At 42.2% G+C, this 27,373-nt stretch overlaps 1 protein-coding gene across 1 annotated transcript; it reads left to right on the forward strand.

Annotated features, from left to right (window-relative positions):
- Positions 1 to 7: 7 nt before the first annotated feature.
- Positions 8 to 23,173, forward strand: LOC115169844 (protein SNORC-like). The gene is made up of 3 exons (XM_029725871.1): positions 8 to 822; positions 21,831 to 22,001; positions 22,354 to 23,173. Exons 1-3 carry the CDS (start codon positions 747 to 749, stop codon positions 22,461 to 22,463), a joined length of 357 nt encoding a protein of 118 aa, XP_029581731.1. The 5' UTR covers positions 8 to 746; the 3' UTR covers positions 22,464 to 23,173.
- Positions 23,174 to 27,373: the final 4,200 nt, after the last annotated feature.

Below are 27,373 nucleotides of genomic sequence, written 5' to 3' on the forward strand. Positions count from 1 at the left end.
CTGGGTGGTTCGAGGCCTGAATGCTGATTGGCTGACAGCTGTGGTATATCAGACCTCCGGATTGCATCGTGCTTAAGAGCAGCCCTTAGCCGTGGTATATTGGCCATATACCACACCACCTCGGGTCTTATTGCTTAAATAACCCACATCCGTCTGTGTCGACTTGTAACATAGGGATAGATCGAAACGCACAGCTTCTTCCAAAACCCCAAAATATCTCCAAGTGGCAAGCTTGACGCCCATAACCCCTTACCACAGATCTAGGGTCTGATAAGCCTACCCCAAATCCTAAACTTTTGAGAAAATATCTGAGCATGTATCAGTGAGCATGTATCAGGGATGTCTACTAACTGGAAGGTACAGGACGATGGATTGACAGTTGGGGAGGGGATGCGTTGCGATGGCCAGTCCTAAAGTCTTCCACTCTCTAGTTAGAAGTTTCCCATGAGCAGATCTAGGATCAGCATACCCTGCCCCAGTCCTAATTATAACTGTTCGGGTGGAAAAGAGTTGGAACAGAGCTTGGATCAGCGTCTACAGGCAACTCCTTGTTTGAGTAATATGAAGTGGGTGGGCCTTCATGAGAGGTGTTCGCAAAATCTGCCCCATCCAGAAGCTTCTCTCTCCATACCCAGTCCCTCTTCCACCTCTCTTCCCCTCTTTTTTTCCATCCAGCCCTCACTAGCACATGCTTCAGGAGCTCTGGAGACTCAGTCCAGTCGTCCTAGCTCGACACAGGACCCATCATGGCCAACTGCAGCAGTGTATCCAGACTCGTCCTTCTGGTCCTGCTAGGCCTCTGGGTAGCCACAATCCACTCAGGTAAGCTCCCTGCCGGACGTTGTCTCCTGGCTGACCTTGTATTAGTCATGGAAAGGAGTGTAATATATGATACATGCATTTATTGGTCTTTGCATGTTTTTGAATATCCCAAGTGTGAATGCATTAAAAACCGTCCACACTACGATACATGTATTTACTACTACGTTATGTGTGTTTATAATGTTTCGTAATATTGCCTTACTCAGACCTCACCTCAAAAGGTCAAGGGATTGGAAAGATTGTTGGGGCAAGGGGAAAACACAATAGTTTGGTTGTTGAGGCTTCTATAGAGAGAAGTAGATGAGAAATTACAATGTTTGTTGAAAAACACTACATTTGCCACCAGAAATGCAGGGTTGTTGAAGGCAGTTGTTGCAAAGTTGAAGGCAGAAAATATGCTGCCTGCTTTTCATCCACTCCAACAAGCACATCAACAACTAGTCTTCTATTATTATCTGCAATTTCAGTGACATTCAAATTGAATTCAAATCAATATTTGAATTGTTGTTTCTGTGGACAAATAATCAGAAAAATCTATTATTCTGAATGTTGCTCATTGAGTGGGCTTTGGATAAATATGGTCATATTTAGCTGAACTCAAGGTGTGTATACGTGTCATTTCCCCCCACTGTTGATCTAGAGGCCCGGTGCGAGAGCCCTCACCCTAAATGATGCAGTTGTTTGAGCGAATGGAAGTTTGGAGACTGAAAGCTAGTCTTTGACAAACACGGTGACTCACTTGCTTTCATAATGCCTCACGTTTAGAAGCTGTCTGAAACTGAAATATTGGCTCATTTTGCCAGTGGTTTCACCCTGTCAAGAGTTGTCAGCCTTTCTATGTGCTTGTTCATAAGGGTTTATGAACATTTTATTTCGAAAATTGTTATGTATGAGAGGAGAATATCAAATCCAATGGTATTTGCGAGTTGTGACTACTTCAGAAGAATGCACTGATAAAATGGTTGAAAATGATGCCAAGTACTAGCAATTTGCAGTGGTTTATTTGATTATTTTTTATTATCAGTGTTAGTGGCTTTGTTAGAAGAACCTTTTTGTACCATCTTTGTGTGTGGTTTTACTGCCGATCTAGATACGGAGTCAACAGATTTGCTGGAGGTATCTCACCCTCTTGTTTTGTTTTTCTTGTTCTCTCTCCCCCTATTTCTCTCACTGTCTTCTAGTTCTTTATCCCTCCATTTCTTTCTTTCCTCTTTCTAGTTCTCTGTTTACCTCTCTCTTCCTCTATCCATTTCCCTCTCTTTCTCTCCCTTCATTTCTATATCTGTCTCTCCTACTCTCACACCTGAGTGATAAGCCTAAAGAGCAGCATGGGAAAAGAGGAGTCCACAAAGCCCGGTATTGTGAGGGCCTTGGGAACACAGCACAGCAGCATTAAGGCCCTAGGTGTCAGGGCAAGGGTTAGAGCCACAGCAAGCCACCAGGAATATGGCACTTTTTCCTCAAAACAAGAACCTATACACAACTGTCACTATGCAGTAAGGAAAATATGACACAAGAATGATAGTAACATCTAAGCATTTTTAGGGTGAGGTAGTTGGTTTGATAATGAACAGTGTTGACAATTTAGTTACTGAACTTGCAGTTTCTTTGATCTACATTTGCATGATCATGATGTCCAGTTTAACATTGAACTTTGTGCATTGTCTCTTAAAACTGCACTTCCTTTTATGATGATTTTGTTATTTTGGGGATTTGCAGTTCCTTTTATGATGAATGTCTATGGTCTCACAAGCGTCAGATTCTGTGTCGGCACCTCCGTATTCCACAAGATAAGTAAATCTCCAAGATGACTCATATGAATGACTTCTGCTCTACATGTTGTTTTGGACCAGTGATACCAGTCATGGTGCCACTCATTTCCTCTAGGACTGCTGTCTTGACCGTAATACAAACTGCTTACTAAATGGTTGCCACCAAATCTTTCTTTCCTCATTTAATTTCCTCAATCTACAACTTCTGACCTATCCAGCTCATTCATCTCTTAGTGGGCACGAAGTAAAGTAGGAAAGAAAACAGGTTTAACAGTATTGGGACCCAACCAAAGTACTCTTGTTCTCCACTTGCAAAGGTTCCAGAGACCCAAGCCCTCATCTCTTGAGAAAGGAAGGGAAGTAAATAAATAAATCAAGTTTAGAATTATTTGGACCCAACCATAATACTCCTCCGTTGTACTAACCTCCCAGAGACCCATGCCCTCATCTCTGTGATCACTAAAGGAAAGTAGACAAGGAAATTAAACTGTTTTACAGAATTGGGACCCAGCCATAGTACTGGCTGTTCTCCTGGGGGCTGATTCAGACTTAGGAAATATTTGCCTTATGCACACTTTTCCTACGTACTTCTCAGTATTTGGTATTCAGACATACATTATATATACAAAAGTATGTGGACACCTTCAAATTAGTGGATTTGGCTATTTCAGCCACACCCGTTGCATAAAATCGAGCACACAGCCATGCAATCTCCATAGACAAACATTGGCAGTAGAGTGGCCTTACTAAAGAGCTCAGTGACTTTCAACGTGAAAGTCATAGGATGCCACCTTTACAACAAGTCACGCTTCACCATCTGGCAGTCTGACGGATGAATCTAACTATGGAGCATGCCAGGAGAACGCTACCTGCCCCAATGCATAGTGCCAACTGTAAAGGTTAGTGGAGCAGGAATAATGGTCTGGGGCTGTTTTTCATGGTTCGGACTAGGCCCCTTAGTTCCAGTGAAGGGAAATTTTAACACTACAGCGTACAAAGACATTCTAGACAATTCTGTGCTTCCAACTTTGTGGCAACAGTTTGGGGAAGGCCCTTTCCTGTTTCAGCATGACAATGCCCCCGTGAATAAAGCGAGGTACATACAGAAATTATTTGTCAAGATCGCTGTGGAAGAACTTGACTGGCCTGCACAGAGCCCTGACCTCAACCCCATCGAACACCTTTGGGATGAATTGGACGCCGACTGCGAGCCAGGCCTAATCGCCCAACATCAGTGTCCAACCTCACGAATGCTCTTGTGGCTGAATGGAAGCAAGTACCCACAGCAAAGTTCCAACATCTAGTGGAAAGCCTTCCCAGAAGAGTGGAGGCTGTTAGAGCTGGTCCCCCCTTTGCTGCTCTATTTTAATGCCCATGATTTTGGAATGAGATGTTCGATGAGCAGGTGTTAACATACTTTTGGTCATGTAGTGTACCTTATTCCGTTGCATAACGCGCTCTGCAGGTGTGGCTCCCTTGTTCGCTCTGAATACATTTCATTCAACTGCTGAGAACCCTCCCACTTTCTGGTCAACAGATTTTCTCCTGGAGTTTTCATTCAATAGGGTTTTCAGTACATTTATCTTAAGCCATCCCTTTAAAATACGTTTTAGTTAGAATTTTGTCGACAGACTCACTGGAATATATAGAGAGAACAGGTTCAGAATATTAGGGATCAATGAAACAAAGCCCTCTAAATATATGCATATTCAGCTCCATTTCAGCTCCAATTGGTAGATTTAAAAATACTCTGATCTGGAGAGCCTTTATGCACGGAAGAAACCGGTGGTTTGATTCATTCTGAAAATTGCCACATTCAGTTATTTAATTCATGTTAATGTTGGAAAATTTGTGTGTATATATAGAATTATAATAGGGAGAATAGTTTACAATAGTAGCCTTGTCTATTGCCTGCACTAACTACGGAACTGTGTGATGACACGGCCAGGTATTGCTCCATGCGTCTTGTTCAAACTGTTAGGTCTTGGTCCACACTCTGCTCCATAAACATTTAATTAGCCTATGTCTTTTGTTATACAGTGAGGGAAAAAAGTATTTGATCCCCTGCTGATTATGTACGTTTGCCCACTGACAAAGAAATGATCAGTCTATAATTTTAATGGTAGGTTTATTTGAACAGTGAGACAGAAATAAAGCCACCGTTAACAGAACAATAAATCAATGGGTAAACAAAACCCTTTACACACCAGCATAACGTGCACAAGCACTACAATAAACAATTCCGGACATGGGGGGACAGAGGGTTAAATACACATGTAATGATGGGATTGAAACCAGGTGTGTGAAAAGACGAGACAAAACAAATGGAAAATGAAAGGTGGATCGGCGATGGCTAGAAAGCCGGTGACTTCGGCGGAAGTCGTGACAGACAAAGTCGGGGTAGCCTATAATTAAGACATTCGAGAGTGCCCATCCCTGCAAGTTAAAAGGCCATACAATATAAATTCTGCATCATGGCACAGCATTTAATAAACTTGTGGGAAAGTTGATATGCTTCAGTTTGCTGCCATATGACTGGTTTCACATTTGTCTCTAGTGATCATAAGGTAAAATAGATCTAAAACAAGTGTAATCTATATTTACAAATCCCTAATCACAACCGATTACTCTTATCTAGCTCTTATCAGGGGTGTAACATTTTACAATGTTTTATCCAGTCAGAAACGCTCCCAAACAACCTACTCGACAGGTCGGAGGCTTCCACATGGTCTTAAAGCTCACTGTTGCCTCGTTTGTATCACATTCCAATGACAACATTCCAACCTTGATCCAAGGTGGCGTAGCAGCGGGATGTTTTGATTGTCTTGTCCCGTCCCTTGTACAGTTGAAGTCGGAAGTTTGCATACACCTTAGTCAAATACATTTAAACTCAGTTTTTCACAATTCCTGACATTTAATCCTAGTAAAAATGCCCTGTCTTAGGTCAGTTAGGATCACCACTTTATTTTAAGAATGTGCAATGTCAGAATAATAGTAGAGTGATTTATTTCAGCTTTTATTTCTTTCATCACATTCCCTGTGGGTCAGAAGTTTACATACTCTCAATTAGTATTTGGTAGCATTGCCTTTAAATTGTTTAACTTGGGTCAAACGCTCCGGGTAGCCTTCCACAAGCTTCCCACAATAAGTTGGGTGAATTTTGGCCCATTCCTCCTGACAGAGCTGGTGTAACTGAATCAGGTTTATAGGCCTCCTTGCTCGCACACGCTGCTTCAGTTCTGCCCACAAATTTTCTATAGGGTTGAGGTCAGGGCTTTGTGATGGCCACTCCAATACCTTGACTTTGTTGTCCTTAAGTTTTGCCAGAACTTTGGAAGTATGCTTGGGGTCATTGTCCATTTGGAAGACCCATTTGTGACCAAGCTTTAACTTCCTGACTGATGTCTTGAGATGTTGCTTCAATATATCCACATAATTTTCCTTCCTTGTGATGCCATCTATTTTGTGAAGTGCACCAGTCCCTCCTGCAGCAAAGCACCCCCACAACATGATGCTGCCACCCCCGTGCTTCACTGTTGGGATGGTGTTCTTCGGCTTGCAAGCGTCCCCCTTTTTCCTCCAAACATAACAATGGTCATTATGGCCAAACAGTTCTATTTTTGTTTCATCAGACCAGAGGACATTTCTCGATAAAGTACGATCTTTGTCCCCATGTGCAGTTGGAAACCGTAGTCTGGCTTTTTTATGGCGGTTTTGGAGCAGTGGCTTCTTCCTTGCTGAGCGGCCTTTCAGGTTATGTTGATATAGGACTCGTTTTACTGTGGATGTAGATACTTTTGTACCTGTTTCCTCCAGCATCTTCACAAGGTCCTTTGCTGTTGTTCTGGGATTGATTTGCACTTTTCGCACCAAAGTATGTCTCCTTCCTGAGCGGTATGACGGCTGCGTGGTCCCATGGTGTTTATACTTGCATACTATTGTTTGTACAGATGAACGTGGTACCTTCAGGCATTTGGAAATGCCCCCAAGGTTGACCCAGACTTGTGGGGGTCTTGGCTGATTTCTTTTGATTTTCCCATGATGTCAAGCAAAGAGCCAGTGAGTTTGAAGGTAGTCCTTGAAATACATTCACAGGTACACCTCCAATTGACTTAAATGATGTTAATTATCCTATCAGAAGCTTCTAAGGCAATGACATAATTTTCTTGAATTTTCCAAGTTGTTTAAAGGCACAGTCAACTTAGTGTATGTAAACTTCTGACCCACTGGAATTGTTATACAGTGAATTATGAATGAAATCTGTCTGTAAACAATTGTTGGAGAAATTACTTGTCATGCACAAAGTAGATGTCCTAACCGACTTGCCAAAACTATAGTTTGTTAACAAGAAATTGGTGGAGTGGTTGAAAAACGAGTTTTAATGACTCCAACCTAAGTGTATGTAAACTTCCGACATCAACTGTATATATCGTTTCTTTCTTCGAATATATATATATTTAATCTCATTTTTCCATCTACGGACTGAACAGACTCCTGCAACCCGCCTCTTTTTTAGACTTTAGAACCGTTAACCCCCTTCAGTAGCTAGCCAGCTAACTAGCTACTAGCTAGTAGTCAGTTAGCCACTGCTAGTTAGCCGTCACCATTAACTGGGACTTCTGCCAGCTTCAGCCCGGTCAACTCCTGCCAGCCTGCACAGCGCGATATCAACCCAGAACATATCGGAATGCTTTTCTAAACAATATCTCCAGATTCCTACCGCAAGCTCTGAATGTTTACTCCGGCTTATCGCAGTTAGCTAGCTGCTATCCGAGTGGCTACTACTGGCTAACGTCTCTGTCCCGAAGCAAGCACCAGTTCGCCTGGAGCTAGCCTCGAATCTAGGCCCATCTCCTGGCTAGCCGATGAAATCCATCAGATAATCCCTTGACTTCAATACCTCTTTTGCCAATTGGCCTGGACCCTTTGCTGCCGAAACGGAGCCCTGCCGATCCATCATGACTGGTCTGCCAACGTAACCGTCTGAGGGGGCCTGGGGTTACCCAGGCCCTGCAGCCCCCCCAGCATCACTCCCATTCCCCAGGCGCTGTCATTTGTTGCCGTAAAAGCATTGGTTTCATGCATGTTAACTAGAGGTCGACCGATTATGATTTTTCAATGCCGATTATTGGAGGACCAAAAATAGCCGATGCCGATTAATCGGCCGATTTTGTATTTATTTGTAATAATGACAATTACAACAATACTCAATGAACACTTATTTTAACATAATATAATGCATCAAAATCAATTTAGCCTCAAATAAATAATGAAACGTTCAATTTGGTTTAAATAATGCAAAAACAAAGTGTTGGAGAAGAAATTAGAAGTGCAATATGTGCCATGTAAGAAAGCTAACGTTTAAGTTCCTTGCTCAGAACATGAGAACATATGAAAGCTGGTGGTTCCTTTTAACATGAGTCTTCAATATTCCCAGGTAAGAAGTTTTAGGTTGTGGTTATTATAGGAATTATAGGACTATTTCTCTCTCTACGATTTGTATTTCATATACCTTTGACTATTGGATGTTCTTATAGGCACTTTAGTATTGCTAGTGTAACAGTATAGCTTCCGTCCCTCTCCTCGCTCCTACCTGGGCTCGAACCAGGAACACATCGACAACAGCCACCCTCGAAGCAGCGTTACCCATGCAGAGCAAGGGGAACAACTACTCCAAGTCTGAGCGAGTGACGTTTGAAACGCTATTAGCGCACACCCCGCTAACTAGCTAGCCATTTCACATCGGTTACACCAGCCTAATCTCGGGAGTGTATAGGCTTGTCATAAACAGCGCAATGCTTAAAGCACTGTGAAGAGCTGCTGGCAAAACACATGAAAGTACTGTTTGAATGAATGCTTACGAGCCTGCTGGTGCATACCACCGTTCAGTCAGACTGCTCTATCAAATATCAAATCATAGACTTAATAATAATATAAAATAAACACACAGAAATACAAGCCTTAGGACATTAATATGGTCGAATCCGGAAACTATCATCTCGAAAACAAAAAGTTTATTCTTTCAGTGAAATACAGAACCGTTACATATTTTATCTAACGGGTGGCATCCCTAAGTCTAAATATTCCTGTTACATTGCACAACCTTCAATGTTATATCATAATTACGTAAAATTCTGGCAAACTAGTTCTCAACGAGCCAGGCAGCCCAATCTGTTGCATATACCCTGACTCTGCGTGCAATGAACGCAAGAGAAGTGACACAATTTCACCTGGTTAATATTGCCTGCTAACCAGGATTTGTTTTAGCTAAATATACAGGTTTAAAACTATATACTTCTGTGTATTGATTTTAAGAAAGGCATTGATGTTTATGGTTAGGTACAGTCGTACAACGATTGTGCTTTTTTCGCAAATGTGCTTTTGTTAAATCATCCCCCGTTTGGCGAAGTTGGCAGTCTTTGTTAGGAAGAAAGTCTTCACACAGTTCGCAACGAGCCAGGCGGCCCAAACTGCTGCATATACCCTGACTCTGTTGGAAGAGAAGTGACACATTTTCCCTAGTTAAAAGACATTCATGTTAGCAGGCAATATTAACTAAATATGCAGGTTTAAAAATATATACTTGTGTATTGATTTTAAGAAAGGCATTGATGTTTATGGTTAGGTACACGTTGGAGCAACAACAGTCCTTTTTCGCGAATGCGCACCGCATCGATTATATGCAACGCAGGACAGGCTAGATAAACTAGTAATATCATCAACCATGTGTAGTTAACAAGTGATTATGATTGATTGATTGTTTTTTATAAGATAAGTTTAATGCTAGCTAGCAACTTACCTTGGCTTCTTATGCATTTGCGTAACAGGCAGTCTCCTCGTGGAGTGCAATGTAAAGCAGGTGGTTAGAGCGTTGGACTAGTTAACCGTAAGGTTGCAAGATTGAATCCCCGAGCTGACAAGGTAAAAATCTGTCGTTCTGCCCCTGAACAAGGCAGGAACCCACCGTTCCTAGGCCGTCATTGAAAATAAGAATGTGTCCTTAACTGACTTGCCTAGTTAAATAAAGGTGTAAAAAAAATCCCCAAAAAATAAAAATAATCGGCCAAATCGGTGTCCAAAAATACCGATTTCCGATTGTTATGAAAACTTGAAATCGGCCCTAATTAATCGGCGATTCCAATTAATCGGTCGACCTCTAATGTTAACATTAGAAGCCTCCTCCCTAAGTTTGTTTTATTCACTGCTTCAGCACACTCCGCCTTCTTGGATGTCCAAGCCGTGTCTGAATCCTGGCTTAGGAAGGCCACCAAAATCCTGATATTTCCATCCCTAACTATAACATTTTTTGACAAGATAGTACTGTCAAAGGGGGGCGGAGTTGCATCTACTGCAGAGAGAGTCTGCAGAGTTCTGTCATATTATCCAGGTCTGTGCCCAAACAATTCAAGCTTTTTCTTTTAAAAATCCACCTTTCCAGAAACAAGTCTCTCCCCGTTGCCGCTTGTTATAAACCCCCTTCAGCACCCAGCTGTGCCCTGGACACCATATGTGAATTGATGGCCTCCAATCTATCTTTTAGAGTTCGTACTGTTAGGTGACCTAAACTGGGACTTGCTTAACACCCCGGCCGTCCTACAATCTAAGCTAGATACCCTCAATCTCACACAAATTATCAAGGAACCTACCAGGTACAACCCAAAATCCGTAACCATGGGCACCCTCTTAGATATCATCCTGACCAACCTTCCCTCTAAATACACCTCTGCTGTCTTCAACCAGGATCTCAGCGACCACTGCCTCATTGTCTGCATGCGTAATGGGTCCGCGGGCAAACGACCACCCCTCATCACTGTCAAACGTTCCCTGAAACACTTCAGCGAGCAGGCCTTTCTAACCGACCTGGCCCGGGTATCCTGGAAGGATATTGACCTCATCCCGTCAGCACCCTATAAACACCCTATAAACATATACAGTAGATAGCAAGTACTGTAGCTGGCAATCTGATTTTGCCATTCCTGGTTGCTCTTCAAAAGTGCTTTCTTCTTCATTTTAAAAAAGCATGCCCTTTGGTTAACCCCAGACTTGACTGCCTTGACCAGCAAAAAAACATCCTGTGGCGTTCTGCATTAGCATCGAATATCCCCCGCCATATGCAACTCTTAAAGGAAGTCAGGAACCAATATACTCAGTCAGTTAGGAAAGCTAAGCCTAGCTTTTTCAAACAGCAATTTGCTTCCTATTTTTTTCCTAGTTTTGGGACACTGTAAAGTCCATGGAGAATAAGAGCACCTCCTCCCAGCTGCCCACTGCACTGAGGATAGGAAACACTGTCACCACCGATAAATCTACGATAATCGATCATTTCAATAAGTATTTTTCCACGGCTGGCCATGTTTTCTACCTATCTACCCCACCCCGGCCAACACCTCAGCACCCCCTGCAGCAACTTGCCCGACCCCCCCCCCCCCCCTCCTCTCCTTCACCCAAATCCAAACAGCTGAAAAATTGTTTCAAACGCCATTTACTAGCCTATTCAACCTCTTTTGTATCATCTGAGATCCCCAAAGATTGGAAAGCTGCCACGGTCATCCCCCTCTTCAAAGGGGGAGACACCTTAGACCCAAACTGTTATAGACCTATATTCATCCTGGCCTGCCTTTCTAAAATCTTCGAAAGCCAAGTTAATAAACAGATCACCGACCATTTCGAATCCCACCGTACCTTCACTATGCAATCTGGTTTCCGAGCTGGTAATGGCTGCACCTCAGCCACGCTGAAGGTCCTAAACAATATCATAACCGCCGTTGATAAAAGACAGTACTGTGCAGCCGTCTTCATCGACCTGGCCAAGGCAAACAACTCTGTCAATCACCGCATTCTTATCGGCAGACTCAATAGCCTTGGCTTCTCAAATGGCTGCCTCACCTGGTTCACCAACTACTTCTCTGATAAAGTTCAGTGTGTCAAATCGGAGGGCCTGTTTTCCGGACCTCTGGCAGTCTCTATGGGGGTACCACAGGGCTCAATTCTCAGGCCGACTCTTTTCTCTGTATATATCGATGATGTCGCTCTTGCTGCTCGTGATTCTCTTATCCACATCTACGCAGACGACACCATTCTGTATACATCTGGCCCTTCTTTGGACACTGCGCTAACAAACCTCCAAACGAGCTTCAATGCCATACAACTCTCCTTCCGTGGCCTCCAACTGCTTTTAAATGCTAGTAAAACTAAATGCATGCTCTTCAACCCATTGCTGCCCGCACCCGCCCGACAAGCATCACTACTCTGGACGGTTCTGATCTAGAATATGTGGACAACTACAAATAGCTAGGTGTCTGGTTAGACTGTAAACTCTCCTTCCAGACTCACATTAGCATCTCCAATCCAAAATGAAATCTAGATTCGGCTTCCTGTTTTGCAACAAAGCCTCCTTCACTCATACCGCCAAACATACCCTCGTAAAACTGACTATCCTACCGATCCTTGACTACGGCGAATGTAATTTACAAAATAGCCCCCAACACTCTACTCGGCAAACTGGATGTAGTCTATCACAGTGCCATCCGTTTTATCACCAAAACCCCATATACTAACCACCACTGCGACCTGTATGCTCTCATTGGCTGGTCCTCACTACATATCCGTCGCCAAACCCACTGGCTCCAGGTCATCTATAAGGCAGGGCTTTACCTAGCAAAGACTTATCTCAGCTCACTGGTCACTATAGCAACACCCACCCGTAACACATGCTCCAGCAGGTATATTGCACTGGTCATCCCCAAAGCCAACACTTCCTTTGGCCGCCTTCCAGTTCTCTGCTGCAAATTACTGGAACGAATTGCAAAAATCTCTGAAGCTGGAGTCTTACATCTCCCTCTGTAACTTTAAGCATCAGCTGTCAAAGCAGCTTACCGATCACTCTACCTGTACACAGCCAATCTGTAAATAGCACACCTGACTACCTCATCCCCATATTATTACTTACCCTCTTGCTCTTTTGCACCCCAGTATCTCTACTTGCACATCATCACACTGCACACTGCCCTAACCCATCTGGACAAGAGGAATACCCATGTAAGAATGCTGTTCATCGATTACAGCTCAGCATTTAACACCATAGTACCCTCCAAACTCGTCATTAAGCTCGAGCCCCTGGACTGTGCAACTGGGTCTGTGCAACTGGGTCTGAGACCCTGGGCTGTGCAACTGGGTCCTGGACTTCCTGACGGGCCGCCCCCAGGTGGTGAGGGTAGGTAACAACATCTCCACCCCGCTGATCCTCAACACTGGGTCCCCACAAGGGTGCGTTCTCAGCCTCTCCTGTACTCCCTGTTCACCCACGACTGCGTGGCCAATGCACGCCTCCAACTCAATCATCAAGTTTGCAGACGACACTACAGTGGTAGGCTTGATTACCAACAACGACGAGATGGCCTACAGGGAGGAGGTGAGGGCCCTTGGAGTGTGGTGTCAGGAAAATAACCTCACACTCAATGTCAACAAAACAAAGGAGATGATCGTGGACTTCAGGAAACAGCAGAGGGAGCAGCCCCCTATCTACATTGATGGGACAGTAGTGGAGAGGGTGGAGAGTTTTAAGTTCCTCGGCCTACACATCACGGACAAACTGAAATGGTCCACCCACACAGACAGCGTGATGAAGGCGCAGCAGCGCCTCTTCAACCTCAGGAGGCTGAAGAAATTCGGCTTGTCACCAAAAACACTCACAAACCTTTACAGATGCACAATCGAGAGCATCCTGTTGGGCAGTATCACCGCCTGGTACGGCAGCTGCTCCACCCATAACCGGAAGGCTCTCCAGAGGGTAGTGAGGTCTGCACAACGCATCGCCGGGTGCAAACTACCTGCCCTCCAGGACACCTACACCACCCGATGTCACAGGAAGGCAAAAAAGATCATCAAGGACAACAACCACCCGAGCCACTGCCTGTTCACCCCGCTATCATCCAGAAGGCGAGGTCAGTACAGGTGCATCAAAGCGGGGACCGAGAGACTGAAAAACAGCTTCTATCTCAAGGCCATCAGACTGTTAAACAGCAATCACTAACACAGAGAGGCTGCTGCCAACATACTGACTCAACTACTGCCACTTTAATAATGGAAAAATTGATGTAATAAATGTATCACTAGCCACTTTATATGTTTGCTTACCCTACATTACTCATCTCATGTGTATATACTGTACCCTATGCCCTCTACTGCATCTTGCCTATGCTGTTCGGCCATCACTCATTTATATATTTTTATGTACATATTCGTCTTCACTCCTTTACACTTGTGTGTGTATAAGGTAGTTGTTGTGAAATTGTTAAGTTATATTACTTGTTAGATATTACTGCATGGTCGGAACGAGAAGCACAAGCATTTCGCAACACTTGCATTAACACCTGCTAACCATGTGACAAATAAATTTGATTTGATCATCCACACATCTATCACTCCAGTATTAATGCTAAATTCCGCCTCTATGGTCTATTTATTGCCTTACCTCTCTACTCTTCTACATTTGCACACACTGTACATAGATCTTTCTATTGTGTTATTGACTGTACGTTTGTTTGTGTAACTGTTGTTTTTGTCGCATTGCTATGCTTTATCTTGGCCAGGTCGCAGTTGTAAATGAGAACTTGTTCTCAACTGGCCTACCTGGTTAAATAAAGGTGAAATAAATACAACATTTAATAAAACTGGGGGGGCATAAAAATGCATTGAGTGGATATACAGTAAGTCATGCTTATTGATAACATTGTCACTCCTGATGATGTCTTCCATAACCATGTCTGTTTGGCTCTAATGATCCTTTTAGTTGACTCTTGTTTTAGCACCAGGTAATAATTTCTATTCGTGAGTTGTTTTAAACTTGAGTTGAATCACCTTCCTACTATGTAGAAAATAGTAAAATAAAGAAAAACCCTTGAATGAGTAGGTGTTCTAAAACTTTGACTGGTAGTGTACTTCTGTCACACCTTCATTTATTCAAACTAATAGCGGGTGAATAGCATGCTATTCTCATGCTTCATTTCAAGGTCGGAATACACATAGAGGTTAAAGTGCACCCCCCCCCCCCCCCCCCCCCCCCCGAGACCAGAACCCTCCTGGCTGACTTGTGACCTGTGCCAGCTTACAGGTGGGGACGAGAGGTCTGCTATAAATTCTGAAGCTCACAAACACACAGGATATTTGGAACTAACACCCTGTTTTGTGAGGATGAGGAAGTCAAAGCGGGTGAGGGCATTTTTTGGTGGGGGGGGGGCTAGTGCCGGGCAGGGTGGCGTTCACAAACACCCGTTATGAAAGCTTTATCTCTCCAGGCCGTGTGAATTCCTGACTGGAGAGGTCCAAGCTACAAACGTCTGTAGTACAGTATCGGATGTGGACAAGAGGCACGAGACCACTGAGATGACATGTTCCGTCATCAGTGAGTTAGACTTTGGATGTGAAGCAGATTAGCTGTGTATGTTAGTGAAATTTGGATCTGTTCCTCTGGGTGAATGAGACATGGTGGTATGCCATATAGGCTGGTTTAGACAGGTAGCCCAATTCTGATATTCTTTTCACTAATTGGTCTTTTGACGAATCACATCATTTCAAAATAAAAAATATCTGATGTGAAAATATCTAATGTGATTGGTCAAAAGACCACTTAGTGGAAAACAATCCGAATTGGGGTGCCTTTGTGAACACAGACAGTTTAACTGCCACACTGGAAATGCCCACATAATGTCAATGAGTGACAGCGAGCCTATGTGTTTCCTTACCTCATAGATGTAAGACCCATGTTAATGTCTTATGACCGACTGGTCGTGTGTACCAATATTAGACCCATATGATCTTCATTTAAGCCAGTTTGCTACAGCAGGAAAATAATCCTGCAGCACCTGGAAATGTGAATTAAATAGATTCTAATTAATGGAAAAAAATGTATGGGTTGATACATTTTTCATAATGGAAAATCAAGTCTGATATTTACAAAAGGTATTCTGCAACAGGGTGATCAAATGAACATCCTACATCTATAGAAGGATTTTGTAGACTGGAGTTACCTGAAACTGATAGCAAGAACACCTTTGGAAACTGCGTCATGAGATATAGCTCAGTGTCAATCTGTAGTAGATGGAGATTATTTAGCTGGCCAATGGTAGTGCTGCGGTTACAAATGGGAGCCATTACTGGAAATTTACGGAGAAGCAAACTCCTGCCCTCCTTGATGAGGTGAACAAACACCAATGGAAAAACATCGCAGTGCTTTTTTCTCTCTGTCTTCAGTAAACCAAGCTATCCAAGGAGGTACAACCTTTTCACACACACTCATACAATTTGATAAACAAGCTTGTTTGACGTCTAGGGGCTGGGGCTACTCTAGGTTTGAGCCTGGCCGGCCGTTACCAGTTGGAGCCTGCCTCTACTGCAGACCTGCAGCCGCCCTCCATGACCGCACAAGCGGCCTTTTGTGCCCCAGGCTGAAGGCCTCATTGATGGCAAGGCTGGCCAGGGGCCCAGGGCTCCGTACCTGCAGCCAGCCCCTGCACAGGAAGCCACACGCTAACACATAAGAGTCAACCAACACACAGCAGCATCAGAAATACCCACCCCGACCGGCCTCTGCTCGGCTCATCCACAGTACACAGGCCCTCACCAACAGAGTTAGCTATCGGAGTTTGTGTGTGATGTTGGAATCATAGTGATGGGCCACAAGTCTTTGGACATTATTCTGTTTTTATCTTTGATAGTTGGAATTGAATGTGGCTATGTGAGAGACAGTCTTTTCAAGTGATACGTTTGGTTATGTGTATTTATATTATTTATCAAATAAAACGTATTGGCAAGGTTGAGTGGGAATCATAGCCGCGGGAAGTTGTTTGTTTTTAAAAATAAAGAAAAATGTGCACCCCTACTTCCCGCGGCTATGGTGGGAATGCTTGGTTGTGAGATTGTCAGAGTTCAGTAAGGTTTAGAGTGGGCGGTTTTATAAATTATGTCTGAGTTTAAATATGTTTGGTGTATGGTTTTGTTGGTATGTGTAGCGTGAGCACGGGTAGGATTTGGAAGTCTGAGTGGATAGGTGGGCTTGTGTGTGTGTGTGTGTACGCACATGCACCACAGGAGGCTGCTGAGGGGAGGACGGCTCATAATAATGGCTGGAACGGAGCAAATGGAATGGTGTCAAACACCTGGAAACCATGGGTTTGATGTATTTGATACCATTCCACTCCAGTCATTAACACAAGCCTGTTCTCCCCAATTAAGGTGCCCCCAACTTCCTAAAGTGTGCACTTGTGTGTGCATACGCGTGTGTGGACGTTTTTTTTCTTTGTAGATTGGGATCGAATTTTCCCTTCAATTAAAAAGTCAAGCTCAATCAGCTGTGCACTTAACACAAAACCCCTTCTCAGATCATTGAAGCAAATCAAGTCGCAGTTTAGTAACTTCAATTAGCCTTATCCACAATCCACTTTTACTATTCTTGGCCCTTCACTCTCCTCTACTGGGGTAGTAAGAGAGAGAGAGAGAGAGATGTTTAAGAGATCTGGATCATGTTTCCATGGCTGCAATGAAGGTGTGAAAAGTCGTGTAGCACTTCCATGCTAGGACCTGTGGAATGTGGGTGAGAGATGCAGGAGATGGGGGAGAGGAGAGGTGTACAGTGAGAAGAGAAGAAACCAGCAGCATACCACCCTGCATCCCACTGCTGGCTTGCTTCTGAAGCTAAGCAGGGTTGGTCCTGGTCAGTCTCTGGATGGGAGACCAGATGCTGCTGGAAGTGGTGTTGGAGGGCCAGTAGGAGGCATTCTTTCCTCTGGTCTAAAAAATATCCCAATGCCCCAGGGCTGTGATTGGGGACACATCCTGTGTAGGGTGCTGTCTTTCGGATGGGACGTTAAACAGGTGTCCTGACTCTCTGAGGTCACTAAAGATCCCATTGCACTTATCGTAAGAGTAGAGGTGTTAACCCCGGTGTCCTGGCTAAATTCCCAATCTGGCCCTCATACCATCACGGTCACCTAATCATCCCCAGCTTCCAATTGGCTCCTTCATCCCCCTCCTCTCCCTGTAACTATTTCCCAGTTCGTTGCTGTAAATGAGAATGTGTTCTCAGTCAACTTACCTGGTAAAAAAGAGTCGTTAGAATGAGGAGAGCTGGAGAGAAGTGTGAGGTGTGTGAAGGAGTTGAGAGCACATAGTGGAGGCTACCTGTACTGTGTACAGAGAGTGTTGATCCCCCTATGAAGACATCCTTTCAGGCCCTGGTCTGAGGCTGCTTGCAGAGAAGCTAGCAGCTTTCCACTGTAGCATCAAAGACTGGGGCTAATACATAGCTCTGAACTCAGTATCTTACATTCACAGCTCTGGCTCTCTGTTAGAAGAGCATACAGTAGCTTACATTCCTAAATTTGTATATATTAGCAGCCATCAGCAAAGCTACTGTAATATGTGTAATATAACATGAGTCATATTTTCAGTTCACACTCTTTCTCCAGGGTTGGTTTTATCCAGCTGATAGTATGTGAATAGCAACTTAAAGTCTAGAGAGTTGCAGGTCTGACTGAGCTTGTTCACTTACCCTCAGGGAAATGTTTTATTTAATCGTTGTTTCACCAGGTAGTCCCATTGAGGGTAGAATATCTATTTCCTGAAGAGATCTGTACAAGTTATGTTTTGCACTACGAATATGTACACAATGCTACATTTGAACAGTTTATACAGTGCCTACATAAATTATTCACACGCCTTGACTTTTTCCCCCATTTTGTTGTGTTACAGCCTGAATTTAAAATGAATAACATTGATGTCACTGGCCTACACACAATAGCCCATAATGTCTCCCAAGTCTGTATGGGAGTTGCAGCGATGGGACAAGACTGTAACTACCAATTGGATATCCCGAAAAAGGGGTAAAAAACATTAAATACACCAGGATGTCAGTGGAATTACATATTTGGAATTTTTTTACAAATTAAAAATGATAGGCTGAAATGTCTTGAATATTCAATCCAGTGCTGAATATGAGCCGGATCCTGTCACCTCTCCGTTTTGGACTGTTTCTTACCAGAACATGTTTGGCCAGATACAGTACATCTGGTGGCTGAAAAAATCTTTTTCACTTTTTGCGATGTAAAAATTCTAATAAAAGTGATTTAAAGTTCATTTGAGTTGACTCTTTGTTAATTAGTGAAAAAGTCGATTTTAAGAGTTTATTCGGCTTTATGGTTTGTGCAACTTTGTAACCTATGTTTGAGACCACCATTGTGTGGCTGTGTGAGAAGTGCGCCTTTATCTCTCACATAACTAGAATGAGATTCACTTTATGATCTCTCTCCGCAACGCATCTCTCCAGCGTTGCACTTGATCATTTATTTCCTTATAGAACCATAGCCGCGAGAAGGGTTTTGGAGGGGCTGCAGCACCCCTGATAAATTGAAATACATTTGCCAACGTTATAGAATTAGGCTACTCCTGTCTGTTTAGAAATAAATTTAATTATTCAGAATAGTCTACTTAACCATGAGAAGGCCTACAATTTCGCCACAGAGGATCAATAGCTTATTTTAAAAGATTGGCTAGCTGTGGATTGTGTGTAGCCCAATAACAAGACAGTCGGGAACGTGTGGCAAATCTGTCAGAGAACAGCATGCAGGCAAAACAGGCCTTTAAGTAATATTTATGCCATTACGCTATATACGAAGATATGCATGCAATGCTTTATTATAAAGGTGTTTCTTTTTTTCATGGGTCCCGCCCTATCGCGCTCACTTTTTGTTCAGGCACCTCCCGATTTACAAATGAAGCACTGATTCAACCTCTTTTTTTTTTCTTTTTAAAAAAAAAACTTTTTATGGCAAACCTAAATAAGTTCAGGAGTAAAAATGTGCTTAACAAGTCATACAATAAGTTGCATGGACTCACTCTGTGTGCAAAAATAGTGTTTAACATATTTTTTTCATGACTACCTCATCTATACCCCACACATACAATTATCTGTAAGGTCCCTCAGTCGAGCAATGAATATCAAACACAGATTCAACCACAAAGACCAGGGAAGTTTTCCAATGCCTTGCAAAGAAAAGCACCTATTGGTAGATAGGGAATTTTAAAAAAAGCAGACATTGAATATCCTTTTGAGCATGGTGAAGTTATTAAGGATATGCCCCTTTTTTCAATTTCCACCTAAAATGACATACCCAAATCTAACTGCCTGTAGCTCAGGCCCTGAAGCAAGGATATGCATATTCATGGTACCATTTGAAAGGACAAACTTTTAACTTTGTGGAAATGTGAAAGGAATGTAGGAGAATATAACAGAATACATTTGATAAAAGATAATACAAAGAAAAAAACAACTTTTCTTTTGTATTTTTTTGTACCATCATCTTTGAAATGCAAGAGAAAGGCCATAATGTATTATTCCAGCCCAGGCTCAATTTAGATTTTGGCCACTAGATGGCAGCAGTGTATGTGCAAAGTTTTAGACTGATCCAATGAACCATTGTATTTCTGTTCAAAATGTTTCAAGACTGCCCAAATGTGCCTAATATGTTTATTAATAACTTCATGTTAAAAATTATGCACTCAAGCAATAGCATGATATTCTTTCACTGTAATAACTACTGTAAATTGGACAGTGCAGTTAGATTAACAAGAATTTAAGCTTTCTGCCAATATCAGATATGTCTATGTCCTGGGAAATGTTCTTGTTACTTACAACCTCATGCTAATTGCATTAGCCTACGCTAGCTCAACCGTCCCATGGAAGGGACACCACTTTGGAAGATGTATCAATACACCCAGTCACTACAAAGATACAGGTGTCATTCCTAACTCAGTTGCCGGAGAGGAAGAAAACCACTCAGGGATTTCACCATGGGGCCAATGGTGACTTTAAAACAGTCAGTTTAATGGCTGTGATATGAGAAAACTGAGCAAGGTTTATAAACATGTAGTTACTCCACAATACTAACGTAAATAACAGAGTGAAAAGAAGGAAGCCTGTACAAAATAAAAAATATTCCAAAACATGCATCCTGTTTGCTATAAGGCGATAAAGTAATACTGCAACAACAACAAAAAGGACAAAGAAATGAACTATGTTCTGAATACAAGGGGTTGTGTTTGTGGCAAATCCAACACATCACTGAGTACCACTCTTCATATTTTCAAGCATGGTGAGGGCTGCATTATGTTATGTCATCGGCAAAGTTTTTTGGGGGGTAAAAAGAAACGGAATATAACTAAGCACAGACAAAATCCTAGAGGAAAACATGGTTGTTTGCTTTCCAACAGGCACTGGGAGAGGAATTCACCTTTCAGCAGGACATTAACCTTAAATACAAGGCCAAATATGTACGTATGCTCTTATTCCGTCCCTAGGTGTGTGTATTAGGTAGTTGTTGTGGAATTGTTATAGTACTTGTTAGATATTGCTGCACTGTCAGAACTAGAAGCACAAGCATTTCGCTACACTCGCAATAACATCTGCTAACCATGTGTATGTGACCAATAAAATGTTATTTGATTTGAAATATACATTTTATATTTACATTTACGTCATTTAGCAGACGCTCTTATCCAGAGCGACTTACAAATTGGTGCATTCACCTTATGATATCCAGTGGAACAACCACTTTACAATAGTGCATCTAAATCTTTTTTGGGGGGGAGGGGGGGGTAGAAGGATTACTTTATCCTATCCCAGGTATTCCTTAAAGAGGTGGGGTTTCAGGTGTCTACGGAAGGTGGTGACACTGGAGTTGCTTACCAAGACTACATTGAATGTTCCTGAGTGGCCTAGTTAGTTTTGACATAAATTGGCTTGAAGCTCTACGACAAGACTTGAAAACGGCTGTCTAGCAATGATCAACAACCAACTTGACAGAGCCTGAAGATTTTTTAAAATAATAATGTGCAAATATTGTACAATCCAGGTGTGAAAAGCTCTTAGACTTACCCAGAAAGACTCACAGCTGTAATCGCTGCCAAACGTGATTCTAACATGTATTGACTAGGGTGTAAAATTTGGTATTTCTTTATTTCATTTTCAATAAATTTGCTAACATTTCTAAAAACATGTTTTCACTTTGTCATTATGGGGTATTGTGTGTAGATGGGTGATTTACATTTTATTTAATAGATTTTGAATTCAGGCTCTAACACAAAATGTGGAATAAGGCAAGGTGTATGAATGCTTTCTGAAGGCACTTTAGACTCGTCTACAAACATGCCCAAATTGTGAACACACACTGTTGTTGTTCGCAGAGAGTGTGGAAGACCCCACGCCAACTTTACAAGGGGACAACCAGGACACACTGTCCGGTGGCGGGGCATATGACGTCACCACCAAAGATCCCTTCAAGGATATGACGGAAAGAGCGTTAACCTTAGAGTATGAGGACACCACCCACTCACAGGCCATGGACGAGGAGGAAGGTGAGACAGACGCTTCATGTCATTCATTTTTTCAGAACATTTCCCATCACCAGTTTATTAATATCAATAATTTTGAGGATCCCAGAGGATTAAGAAAATAATATATTCTGCCAATATTTACATGGCAAGAGCCATTGGTGAAAGCACAGTGGTTATTTGTGTCTATTAGTTGTTCCACACCACAACCCCTTTAAATGGAATGAATTGGTAATAAACCATACTATTGTATTTAGACGCTGTAGGCACTTTGAATACAATTTGACTTTGAATTTGACTTGACATTCATGGTTTAGACACTAGTGTCAGGTTGGTGATCTAACCTTTGCCTGTTGTATGTACTATGTGTGTCCAGGTGTCCTGGGCCCGGGCGCCATCACAGCTATTGTCATCGCTGTCTTCCTGGGGGCTTCAGTCCTCCTCGCCCTCATTGTCATCACACTCAGGAAGTTCACCGCTTCCTAGAGCCATAACTTCCTCTCTTTCAATCTCTCACACTTTTCTTACCTCCACTTCGTTCTCTCATTCATCTTTCTTGCCCATTCTCTCTCTTCTCACTTTTGCTCAGTTTCTCTTATACCCACCCTTCTATAACCCCTGGACGCTCTAATATAATGTGGCAGGTCCCTTTGGCCTTGAAGCGCAACCGACAATGAATTTCCTTCAGACTCTAGCTACTATAATCATATTGTTTATGTTGGCACACATTTCCACTTGTTACTAAAGGGTCAATCCTAGCTTCAAAATTGACTTACATGGAAGTTAGGATTTGCCAATAAGATTACAACAGAGACTGGCAGGTTCTTCCAGTGTATACAGGTAACTGCCAAAATAATGGAAACACTTAAGTAAATGAGAGAGAGAAAGTATATTGAAAGCAGGTGCTTCCACACAGGTGTGGTTCCTGAGTTAATTAAACAATTAACATCCCATCATGCTTAGGGTCATGTATAAAAATGCTGATCAGGCCATTATTTTGCCTACCATAGCTATGCCCCCATAGGATGACAATGCCCCCATCCACAGGGCACGAGTGGTCACTGAATGGTTTGATGAGCAAACGATGTAAACCAAATGCCATGGCCGTCTCAGTCACCAGATGGGATATTCTGGAGTGGTGCTTGTGACAGCATTTTCCACCACCATCAACAAAACACCAAATTATGGAATTTCTAATGGAAGAATGGCATTGCATCCCTCCAATAGAGTTCCAGACACTTGTAGAATCTGGTGCATTGAAGCTGTTCTGGCGCATGGTGGCCCGACGCCCTATTAAGACACTTTACGTTGGTGTTTCCTTTATTTTGGCAGTTACTTGTAGCTTTAATATTTAAGGGCTAGATTCAATCAGATCACCTTTAGCCAACATCCGCATAGCGGATAGTGTCAGAGGTGGAACTGCATTAGAGCTGTCAAATCTAGTGGCTCCACAGGCATTACACATAAAGCAGACATCTCCCTTGGTCACATTAAGAGAAATCCAATGCAGCAGGGGTGGATTGGCAATTCTGGCAAATGCCAGATGGGCTAGACCATTTTTTTGTTAGGTGAGCTGGTCTGAATTGACACAGATAAAAATATTTGTTTTATATAAAAAATAAAACAATGAAAAGGGTGACATGGCCGATAGACCATGGGCCTGTCAAGATTTCTTAAAGATTTTTGAAAAAGGTATCCGTTATACTAATCTGTAATGAGCCTTTGGCTGATCAGTGGGCAACGGCTGGTCCCCTTACCAAGATGGGCCAGCTCGGTTTTCTGATAGGCTGAGTTGAGATCACACAAACTCACATTGAAAGTCAAACGCGTCATCAGCAAAGAGACCTGCGCAAAAAAATGGAAGGGATGCCTTGAAACATATAAAGAGCACATTCTGCATTGTCACATCACTCAAAACATCCTATTTATTGGCCGGCTAAAGCCATGATTTGGTCAAACAAAAAGTGCATTATCCTCATGATTCCTGATTCCATCATGCACTCGGCTGGAACGGTGTTAATGCAATGGTATTAAAAAACCGTCTCCAAGTGCTTGATACCATTCCAGTGATTCAATTCCAGGTATTATTATGAGCCCCCCCCACTGTAATTAATCTATTTTTGAAAACAAAATGTATGTCTGTATTTTGACAGTAAAATAGCAACTATAGTCTAATTGTCAACCCACAATCCACTGGAATAGGTTGCACATCGAAATATATTGAATCATGCATTCCTGCTTGGACCTGTTAGATGTGCGCTTGTGTGGATAAAATGCCTGTGCCGAATTATTGTCCCAGAATGCAGCTGCCATGCAGACTTGTTCACAAATTTGAACACTTGAATGTGAACTAGATTAGGATGCTAGAAATCCTTATTATTTGGTTGAATGATTTTTCAGTTTGGGCTTAATTATATATAGCCTATACTTTCTTGTTCTGAACTTCTAACTCGAGTGGGCAGATATGGCTTCCTGACAATGTTTGCAAGAGCAGCTGCTCACGGATTTGAAGGCTCCAACTCAGTTCCACCTCGGACACCGCCAAAACATAAAACATATACCTTATTTACTTTATTAATGATCTGTAGTTTACAATTGTGTGTCCAAAGTGTTTTGTCGAGCATTGTGATTTGTTTTTGTAGAAGTATTTTTTTTTCTGGCGGTTATGTTGTGGGTTAGAGTATCCTGTCTCAGTTTTTGTTTGTCTTGTGGATGAAAGGGTGTGACGAGTGTGTCTTTGTGAAGATTGTTCCACCATGTTAATTACGTTACAGTATTACTGAGTGCCTTAAAAGGCAAGTGTTATTGACAATAGAATGAAATAATTTACCAAATGCAGGCTACTATACAAAATGGCAGATTTATTTCCCCAATGCCTGCAATGTGTTACTGTTTATTGGCAAATAGGTGTTAAAACGGAACGTTTGCCTATTTACAGTGACCCATATTGACCCAAAAATCAAATATTTTAAGATGAACATGCTTCAATAAATAAACATAGACAGGGTAATTAGTTTGTTTTACCTGCAAAGCAGATTTTAACCTCTGGTCTAAAAAGACAGAATGACAACTGTTGTGACTGTGTTTGTGTATGAGTGCATGTGTGTGATACTTTTTGATATGTTATGTCACAGTATGACCATTTTCTGTATTCCTCTGTGGCCTTTTACCAAACGACTAACTACGGCTGGGATTCATTAAAACCCGCCGTAGAAATGTTTACGAGGTGTCTTTATTTACAGTATTCATCCCGTGCCCACACTTCTAATTCTGAAAAGTGAAAGCAGTCCTGAGGAGGATCGCCCTGGTGTAGTTGCAGGTTTTATACAGTACCCAAGACCAGTCTGTGTTAATTTGACGATGGAAAAAGAGCTACTGCATAAATACTGCAATGTGGGTTTGGTTTAATTGAGCCCTAATGCTTTTGTGAAACAAATATTCTTTAAGGTAATAATATCACTGGTTTGAACGGTCTGGTTAAAAAAAATTAAAATAAAAGATTAAACAAATCCCTTTGTACAACCAAATAGTAGTTATAATATTAGTTTGTCTTGACATTGACTTAAAATGTATATGGGTACAGTATTTTTTATTTGTAAGGTCAGGAATAGAAAATGAAAGTACAAACAGGTAGTTTCATTACACTGAATTAAACTGCTATATCTGATATTAGACTGATGTACACACTGAAGAGTGGGAGTGAGTCATTCACAGGTGCTCAATGCTGGATATGCTAGCTAGACAACATACAGTAGGTGTTCAGTTTGTCTCTCAGCGAAACGGGAACAATGAGTCATTGCAACACACAATTCAAGTACTGTACATCCCATCGTGGTTCTAGATTAGAACTAGAGCTGGTTCTGGGGGTTCTGGTTTGAAACAGACCCTGTCATCCGGGTTGTGTTCAACAGGCACTGAAAGGAAAAAAAACTGATTAAAACGGGGAGGGACAATCTGGATTTGTCTAATAAGAAATGCAAGTTTTCGTTTTCCATTGTGTAGCCTAATGAGCAAAAACCTGGTCCAGGACACAGACAGGGTCGAAGGTTAGAATGACACACCAGGCAAAAGGCTGCTTCTCTAAGTAAAGCAAACTAAATGGCATGGAAGATCATCCAACGACAACAACATGGGGAGAATCTGAATTACATTATCCTCACCTCGCCTACTTCTCAAACCCCATTGGAGGAGAAGGTTAGAGTGGCGGGACCTCTGTCTTCGTCTTTCTCATCTAATGGGTTTTGAGAAGGAGGCAAGGAGCGAGAAGAAAGGAGGATGCAATAATATGCAATTGAGATTGTCCCATAGTATGGTCTGCGTAACCGACAAAAGTTGAAGTGTCAAAACAACATTACATTAGGCGGGGCTGTAAAATAAAATCTATTTAGCAGATTTTGACTGGCAATCTACTTTGACTGTCAATGATTTTCCTTCTACGGATTTTTTTTTCTTCATATCATCAATAAATATTTGATCATGAAGTTTATAGAGTATGATAACATTTACAATAATGATAATCCATCTCCAATCCCTTTGATGGCAGATGACAACAATAATTCAATGCCTCCGGTCTGAAACCAGGAAACCCTCAATTACCTCAAATGTGCCTAAGCACAGACTGCTGTCACACAACCCTGATCCCTTTCACAAGAACCAGACACTTTTAAAATACTAATTTCTAATGAAAATTATACAAACAAATCTTAACTTACAAATGGGCAACTTTACAAGGCTAAGGGAGGCCTTGTAGAGGGGCACTTACTCTGGCACAGTCCAATCGGTCTTAGGACTATGGCCATTCATACTGTACTCAATACCAGTGTGACTGTTAATGTGCATATATTCTACTCTTTTTCTGCTACTGTATGATTCTTCCTAGTCTTTTTCTCACTTCTCCCATGTCAGGTTGTTACCACTGCTGCTCTACATACTGTATGGTTGGAAACTTAACGTAATATTTTCAACTTATAATACAGTTGTTATACTGTAATAATAACCAGCAATATACACAGTTAAAAGTCATCAGTGATTGGACCATCTCTAAGTAATCAGAGTATCAAAGTCAATGACACATTTTCTAAACGCCGCTTTACCCACGTATGTTCTGGCTCTAGCCCAACCCATTGGTTTCTGGGACCAATCAGAACGGTTAAATGTGTTTGCGTTCTAGAAATCATCTGGGAGGTACTCAGATCCAGATTCATTGCGGAGAAGAAACTAACATCCGTGGGCGTGGCGTGATGTTTGGCTGGAGCAAGGAGTTTGGGTAGCCAGGCAACTATGGAACATCCTCAGTCAATGACCTCTATGGGCTTGGAGAGGTACTTCTTACTGTTGGTTTGTGGCCTTTCTCTCTTTACATTTCTGTCTGTCACTCTCCTGCCAGATCATGACAG

The sequence above is a fragment of the Salmo trutta genome, chromosome 31 (genome assembly GCF_901001165.1).
Source record: "Salmo trutta chromosome 31, fSalTru1.1, whole genome shotgun sequence".
Classification (NCBI taxonomy): Eukaryota; Metazoa; Chordata; class Actinopteri; order Salmoniformes; family Salmonidae; genus Salmo; species Salmo trutta.